The 8,290-nt window shown below is 38.4% G+C and overlaps 2 protein-coding genes across 3 annotated transcripts in view; both read left to right on the top strand.

Annotated features, from left to right (window-relative positions):
• SGPP1 (sphingosine-1-phosphate phosphatase 1) overlaps positions 1-8,290 on the top strand; it is a gene marked incomplete at its 5' end in the record, with an annotated part of 36,107 nt that overhangs the window by 15,096 nt on the left and 12,721 nt on the right. The window contains one exon of the mRNA XM_005874066.2: positions 5,646-5,735. Within this exon, the coding sequence (XP_005874128.1) occupies positions 5,646-5,735 (90 nt within the window). The remainder of the gene's footprint in view (positions 1-5,645; positions 5,736-8,290) is intronic.
• The window catches only part of WDR89 (WD repeat domain 89), a 93,489-nt gene that overhangs the window by 14,835 nt on the left and 70,364 nt on the right, over positions 1-8,290 (top strand). The window contains exon 1 of one of the 2 annotated variants that reach the window (XM_014545926.1): positions 5,653-5,735. The exons of the other annotated variant lie outside the window; for it this stretch is intronic. The gene's annotated coding sequence lies outside the window, so the exon portion shown is untranslated. Of the gene's footprint in view, positions 1-5,652; positions 5,736-8,290 lie in introns of those variants that run through there. 2 annotated transcript variants of the gene reach the window in all.

Genomic DNA, 8,290 nt, shown 5'->3' on the forward strand with positions numbered 1-8,290 from the left:
AGAGAAAGAAAGAAAGAAAGAAAGAAAGAAAGAAAGAAAGAAAGAAAGAAAGAAAGAAAAAGAAAGAAAGAGTTGAATTAGGTAGGAATAGAAGTAGAAAGTGAGAGTGGCCCGGCCAGCGTGGCTCAGTGGCTGAGCATTGACCTATGAACCAGGAGGTCACAGTTTGATTCCTGGTCAGGGCACATGCCTGAGTTGCGGGCTTGATCCCCAGTAGCGGGTGTGCAGGAGGAAGCCAATCATTGAGGTATCTCTCTCTTCCTCCCCCTTCCTCTCTGAAATCAATAATAAAAATATATTTTTAAAAAAAAGAAAGTGAGAGTGGAAGACTGGATTTACTGTTTCTTTTGTTTCTACGCTCGGTTCTGCAGAGGCAATCAGGCATTTCTTCATCATAATTAACTATCTGGGAAACTGTGGACTTCCTGCAGCTCTAAAATGACATAAACTATAACACATAGCCTTTCTCTTTCTCTCCTCACAAATCCCTCCCCTATAATAGGAATTGAGAAATGGATCCTATTTTGTTAACATAAGGCTATATTAACTAGTATGGTAACAATTAGTACTTTCCTTATTATAGTTTGTAATATAAGTATATTTATGATTATAATTAATACTTATGTAATGAATTCTATTGTTAAACTGATATTTTGTGATTTGAGTTCAAAAGAGAAACAGTAACTAAAATGACATCAGATATGAATAGGTCAAAACAATAGATTGAATTGAAAATGTTTCAGTTCACATTTTTTTAAAATCTTCACCTGAGGATGTGTGTGTGTGTGTGTGTGTGTGTGTGTGTGTGTGTGTGTGTGTGTGAATCCTCACCCAAGGATATTTTTCCCATTAATTTTTTTTAGAGAGTGGAAGGGAGGGAGGGTGGGAGGGAGAGAGAGAGAAAAAGAGAGAGAGAGAGAGAGAGGAGAAAGGAAGAGAAAGAGAAAAAGAAAGAAACAGAAACACCACCCGTGAGAGAGACACATCCATTGATTGCCTCCCACATGCACCTGGACCTGGTTTGTGGAATTGAACCCAAGAACCTTTGGTCCATGGGACACTAACCATTGAGCGAACCTGCCAGGGTGATATGTTTTTGTTTGTCTGGTTTTTTTACGATTTTTTTTAGAGAGAGAAAAGCATTTATGTGAGAGAGAAACATCTATCAGTTGGTTGTCTCTAGTAAAGGCCCAGACCAAGAGTCAAACCTGCAACCTTTTGGTATATGGACGATGTTCTAACCAACCAAGCCATCTTTATATTTTTATCATTAATATGTTAATTAAATGACTGTATGCAGGTCACTTTTTGTCTTACCTATTTGAACTCATATATTATTCTACATTAGCCTACTAGTGTGGAAAGTATCGTGAGGGAAAACATGACTTTGATTAAGTTTTTTGGTTTGTTTTGTTTTTGCATAGAAAATATGGTTCATAATGTGCTGTTGTATAAAGTGGTTTTTATATTTCTATAAAGCTTTGTTTTAGAAAGTGTATATTAGTTTTAAAAGCTTCAAGCTACAGAATCTGTAACTCATAAGGATTATTCTAAAACAGGCATTGGAAATTCCTTGTCCTAAGTTTATTCAAAAGGATTTTCAGATTGCAGTTTATTATGGTGGATTCCAGAGACACTACTACAACTTAACGTTAACACAGTCCAGGTTTGAGGTCAGGAACTGAATACTATGGTATCATTGGTAATCCCAAGTTATGAATATGATACTCTAAGACTGATTTCCTTAGTGCTGCAGGCTTATGTTTATTTCATTGAACAATTTTTATTTTTTATTTTCTTAAATATATTTTTATTGATTTCTGAGAGAGGAACAGAGAAGGAGAGAGAGATAGAAACATCAATGAGAGAGAATCATTGATCAGCTGCCTCTTGCACACCCCCTACTAGGGATTGAGCCCTCAACCCGGGCATGTGTCCTTGACCGGAATCTAACCTCGGACCCTTCAGTCCGCAGGCTGACACTCTATCCACTGAGCCAAACCAGCTAGGGCAACAGTTGTTTTTTTAATTAACAAAAAAATTAAACAGGCCTTAGTGCCTGATATAAAGACAGAGGCCATGGTTATCTCTCACCTAGATTATACCAACAGCCTTCTAACTGGTCTCCGTTTCCCCCCTTGACCTCTTATTGTCTAATCTCAACATAGCAGCCATCATGACAATGCTCTGCTCAAAAGTCTGCAATAGCTCCCCATTTAATTCACAATAACAGTCAAATTTCTTTTTAAAAAAAATATATTTTATTGATTTTTTTACAGAGAGGAAGGGAGAGGGATAGAGAGTTAGAAACACCGATGAGAGAGAAACACTGATCAGCTGCCTCCTGCACACCCCCCACTGGGGATGTGCCCGCAACCAAGGCACATGCCCTTGACCAGAATCGAACCTGGGACCCTTCAGTCCGCAGGCCGACACTCTATCCAACAGTCAAATTTCTTACAGTGGCCTCTTGGCCTCTGTTTGCGCTGGCCCCATTACCTACGCTCTTACTTCTACTTGCTTTCTCTGTTCCAGCCACACTAGCCTTTGCCAGTCATATTTCCTCATTAAGTATTTTGTTCTATTTGATCCCCTTGCCTGGTATATGTTCTTCCCTTGGGTATCTGCTTAGCTAATTCTCTCTCCTCCAACTAGTCTTGCCTCAAGTCTCAGCTTCTCAGTAAAGCCTGCATTTACTGTCTTTGCTTTTTATTATTATTATTATTGACTTCAGAGAGGAAGGGAGAGGAAGAGGGAGGGAGAGAGAGGGAAACATCAATAATGAGAGAGAATCATTGATAGGCTGCCTTCTGCATGCCCCATTGAGGATTGAGCCTGCAATCCGGGCATGTGTCCTGACAGGGAATTGAACCTCCTGGTTCATAGGTCTATGCTCAACCACTGAGCCACACATAGTAGTCTTTTATTTCCTACTTTAACCTGCCCCATACATACTCCCAAATATCTGATCCTTGTTCTATTACCATTTTAATTATGATAGGCTTGATTATGCTCTGAGGTGACTTAACCCCCCAATCTTAGCTCTTCTCATTTTTGCTACATATTCATTATGGGTTAGCTTTATTCTACTTAGAACTTCAAGAACACGGGCTGATGGAAGTTTTCCCATCTTGCGATGCATCTCCTCATTCCTTGTTGTGATGCATGTGGCTTCCAAGGTCACATCTGTAGGGAATAAAGTTCATAGACTGATTGAAAGTGGCATAAGTCACATTTTCCCAGTTCACTGGCCAAAACTAATTACTTGGTCCCCAATCTAGCTGCAGGTAAATCTGTAAATGTAGGAGGAACACAAGGAATATTTGATGAATGTTTAATGTTTCTTCAATACCTGTTCTCTTATTTCTCCATAGTACTTACCACACTTGTAAAATTTATATTTTCATATATTACTTATATATTTATATAGTACATATTTTATGTTTACTATGTAGTGCCTCTCTCCAGCAAGAATGTAAGCGTATTCTGCTAGACACTACTTACAATACCTTGTACACAGCCTTTGCTCATGGTGTTCCTGATGTTTGTAATGCCCTCCACCTTTTTTGCTCTGTATTCACTCCTTTTCTCTAAAGACTAAATCCTACTTATCTTTCAGGATAACTTGAATCTTATTTAATCTGGGAGTCTTTGTTAACATCTTTAAACCAAGTTAAATGCCCATTCCATAGACTCCCTCTGAGCTTTTGGTATATTCCTATTATAGCACTTATCTCATTATGTGGTTACATTCTTTTTGCCCATTAACCACGTTCTTCATGCATATGGGAAAATGGCTGGAAAAATAGAGCTTGGAAAAGAAACTATGAGGATCTAAACAAGAGCAGTGTAAGTAGGATGGAGAAGAGATGACAGAATCAAGAAATATTTAGAAGGTAAAGTCAGCAAGACATGGTTATTGGTTACAGTGAAGGGATAAGGAAGGAATAAAAGATAATTCATGTTTATCATTTAGATTATAATGTGTATTAAGTGTTTCCAAATGAAATAGCGAATATGAAAGTAGGAACAAGTTTGGCTGGCAGGATGATGATTTTGGCTTGAGGTATTGTGGGTTTAGCTCCATGGAAATCTCAAGGTAGAGTATGTGCAGGAGGTGGCTGTCTGGTTTTTAAACCCAGGGAAATGGATAGGTCTTCAGCATGCTAAGTAGAAGTTAAAAAATAAAAGGTGAAGCTGCAAATAACGAGTAAGGGCTGAATTCTTTTTAAAAAAATACAATCTATAGATTTTTTTTTTACAGAGAGGAGGGGAGAGGGATAGAGAGTTAGAAACATCAATGAGAGAGAAACATCCATCAGCTGCCTCCTGCACACTTCCCACTGGGGATGTGCCCGCAACCAAGGTACATGCCCTTGACCAGAATTGAACCTGGGACCTTTCAGTCCGCAGGCCGACGCTCTATCCACTGAGCCAAACCAGTCGGGGCAAGGGTTGAATTCTTTTTTATTTTTTATTTTTTTATTTTATTGATTTCTCACAGAGGAAAGGAGAGGGATAGAGAGTTAGAAACATCAATGAGGGAGACGCATCGATCAGCTGCCTCCTGCACACTTCCCACTGGGGATGTGCCCGCAACCAAGGTACATGCCCTTGACCGGAATCGAACCTGGCACCCTTGAGTCCGCAGGCTGACGCTCTATCCATTGAGCCAAACCGGTTAGGGCCTGAATTCTTACTAGTACTTATACTAATGTTTAAGGAACAAGAAGAAGATGTGCTCTTGTGTGAGAAACAAACAAAAGGAAATAGATGGTTAAAAGGGAACCAGCAGAGTATGATGCTGTATAAAGAAAGTGGTGGGTTTTGTCAAATGCAAAGAACTATGTACTAAATCTTTACCATTCTTCTTACAACCCTACTTAACTTGCTTTTTTTAAACACCACTTCTTATTGAACCACCTTGGCTTCAAATTCTAGAGAATTAGAAACTTACCCCTATCTACTCTTGCTTTCTCCCCTCTAATGCCAGGAGAGTCAAAGCCAACTCATATACCGGTGCCATTGATACCAAGACTTGTCTACATTTTGTTTGTTCCTTTTTATAGCCTACTGCTCCCAGTAGCCCACCAAAATTTTTCTCAATAAAGTTACCACTTGAAATTTTAGTAGTGGGGCAGAAGAGGAAAACATATTACAAGGTGTTGTATATTGAATACAAAACGGGGAAATGTCAATAGAAATTGCAGATAGCAGTTACTAATGGAAGTGAGAGGGAGATAATGCTTAGTCTTCGTCCCCAGGGAAGTGAAGACCCTTACATGGGCCAGATTCAGGTACTATTCCAGAGGCGCTTTTATTTGTAGCCATATTAAAAGTATGTCCCCTACCTGTTTTTCTTCTTCTGTAGCATGCTGGTGATTGAATCTTCACTATAAAAGCAAAAATGAGTCAGTTCCCACAGTGAAGAGTAAGGAAACATAAGTTTCATCACTTGTTCATTTCATGCAAAAATATTTTTTGAGTGTCTGCTGTGTGTCATTTTAAGGGTTAGTGCTGGAATACATTGGGGAATGAAAACACACAGTTCTTGTTTTCATGGAACTTATAGTGTAGTGATTGTTTTTTTAAGTGCTTGTTTACATTTAGCCTAATTTATTTCATTTTGCTTTTTCCCCCTTTAGTATCCTCTTATCTATGGACTGATTCTTATTCCCTGCTGGTGTTCTCTAGTTTGCCTAAGTAGAATTTACATGGGAATGCACTCCATTCTGGTAAGAAAAATGTTGTATTTATAGTGCTTTATTTTTTCTGAAATTGACAGGCAATTTAATAATTTTTAATCATCTGTAAACTTATGTGAAACCTAAATGAGAAAATGTTGTTATTGTAAGTCTGTGTTTTGCAAAAATATCAGCATGATTTTGTGAAGTTTTACTGTAGTAATCATGTACTTCATAAAAACAACTCCCAGCAACCACAATAACCAGGTATTATACTCAGGATAACATTTCTCCCTTCTTCCCGTCTCAGTTTTATTTATTTTTTTCTCATTCTTTTCTATGCCTCTCCTGACTCTGAGTCAAAACCAACAGTGTGAATACAGAAACCAAGGAGAGCTCTACTTGTTAGTGACTAGAAACTTAAATACACTTAAACTATTGGGGTGCCACCTGTATTTACATATTAAACTCTAGTGTCTTCTCTTTCCTAGCAGTACTTTCGGGCTCACAGCAGATGTTTTATTGTGAGAATGCAATTCAGTTTCAAAAGCAGCAACACAGAGACCATGTACTCTTTTCAGTCACATGTGCTCACTTCCTCTCTGTCCCTATTGACATTCCCTTAGTCATCTCTCAACCAAATTATTGCAACAGCTTCTTAATTAGTTCTCTTTCAGGTCTGACAGGGTTCCATGCAGTGTTCAGTCTCTTGTAGTGTACCTCCCAAAGCAGAAATATGAGGCCATACGGAATGACGTTACATCTCCTCAAATGCAAAGGGTGTTTCTTACCTCCATACTTATAGGATTGCTATAACCTATGTATGAAATGCCCTTTATCTTTCTTAGACTAGCCTAGCTAATCTACCCATTGTTCAAGAGCCACAAAAATGCTCTTATCTCCTAAAGGTCTCATTACCTTTCCCATCTTTCCTTTCTTAAGACCCTTCTCTCAGAGCCTTTTGAATATAATTCTGGCATTGCACTTATCCTAAACTGCAAATGCTTTTTTCTTTATCGGTTACCCCCACCAGACAATAAGCAACAGGAAAAAATAAACTGTTTTCTCTCTCTAACCTTGCATCTAGTGTGGTGTCTCCTAAGACATTCTATGAACCTGTTATACATTATACCATAATGAAAGATCAGAAGGAAAGGTGGAGATATATGAACTAATTCACAGAATCCAAAAATTTCTAGTGAATTATATTTATTTTTTCTTGTCTTTAACAACGTTTACTTTTAGAATTTTCCTATTTGACTTTTTATAATTATATTAATACAAATTGTGAATTTATATACAATCCTATCTAATATCAATCAATTTTATAATGAGACTAAGTATCACAGTCTTATGTCAACCATAATATTTGTCACAAGAAAATATTATTATCTATCTCTGTGCCTTGTTAGAGTTATTCCCTTCTATTACCAAAATTTAGCAATGTCACTCCTAAAAAACTTTCAAATGGTTATGCATCGTTGAGTGAAAAAATGAATCCTTAAGATTTCCTGAAGGAAAATGTATCCTATATAATAAAAGGCTAATATGCAAATTGACCCTAACAGCAGAATGACTGGTTGCTATGATGTGCACTGACCACCAAGGGGCAGACACTCAATGCAGGAGCTGCCCCCTGGTGGTCAGTGTGCTCCCACAGGGGGAGCTCCACTCAGCCACAAGCTGGGCTGATGGCTGTGAGTGCAGCGGCAGTGGTGGGAGCCTCTCCCGCCTCCTCAGCAGTGCTAAGGATGTCTGACTGCCAGCTTAGGCCCAATCTCCCAGGGAGCAGGCCTAAGCCAGCAGGTGGACCTCCCCTGAGGGGGCCCAGACTGCAAGAGGGCACAGGCCAGGCTGAGGAACCACCCCTCCCCACCCAGTGCATGAATTTTTGTGCACTGGGCCTCTAGTTAGATAATATTATCTATACCTAGGTTCATTATTATCATACAATGAGTAATATGAACCTGATTATATTGAATGTATAATCTCAAAGATGCTGCTCTTTTTAAAAAATATATATTTTTTTATTGATTTCAGAAAGAAAGGGAGAGGGAGATAGAGATGGAAACATCAATGATGAGAATCATTGATCAGCTGCCTCCTGCATGCCCCCTACTGGGGATCAAGCCCACAACCTGGGCATGTGCCCTGACTGGGAATTAAACTGTGACCTCCTGGTTCATAGGTCAATGCTCAACCACTGAGCCACACCGGCCAGGGCTAGTTCATTTTTTATATACCAGATAATGCCTATTCATGAATCAGCTGAAATAAAAACAGTATTGATGTATTATTTTTCAAATGATGACTCCTATAACCTTAGTCCTTTTAAGTATTTAAGAATTGTCTCATGTATATTACAAGTTTTCGCTTTTCCTTTAAAGTAAAATCACAGATAACTTGTGAATTATGATTGTTATAACCACAACTATTTCTAATCAATAATACATTGCTTATCATTTGATAATTGGCAATGAACCCTTTTTTTTTTTTGACATTTGGGCCTAATTTTCCCCACAATTTTTGTTGTGTGTATATATACGTATGTATGTATGTATGTATGTGTATATGTGTATGTATGTATGTGTGTGTGTATATATATA

The sequence above is a fragment of the Myotis brandtii genome, unplaced genomic scaffold, assembly GCF_000412655.1.
Source record: "Myotis brandtii unplaced genomic scaffold, ASM41265v1 scaffold423, whole genome shotgun sequence".
Classification (NCBI taxonomy): domain Eukaryota; kingdom Metazoa; phylum Chordata; class Mammalia; order Chiroptera; family Vespertilionidae; genus Myotis; species Myotis brandtii.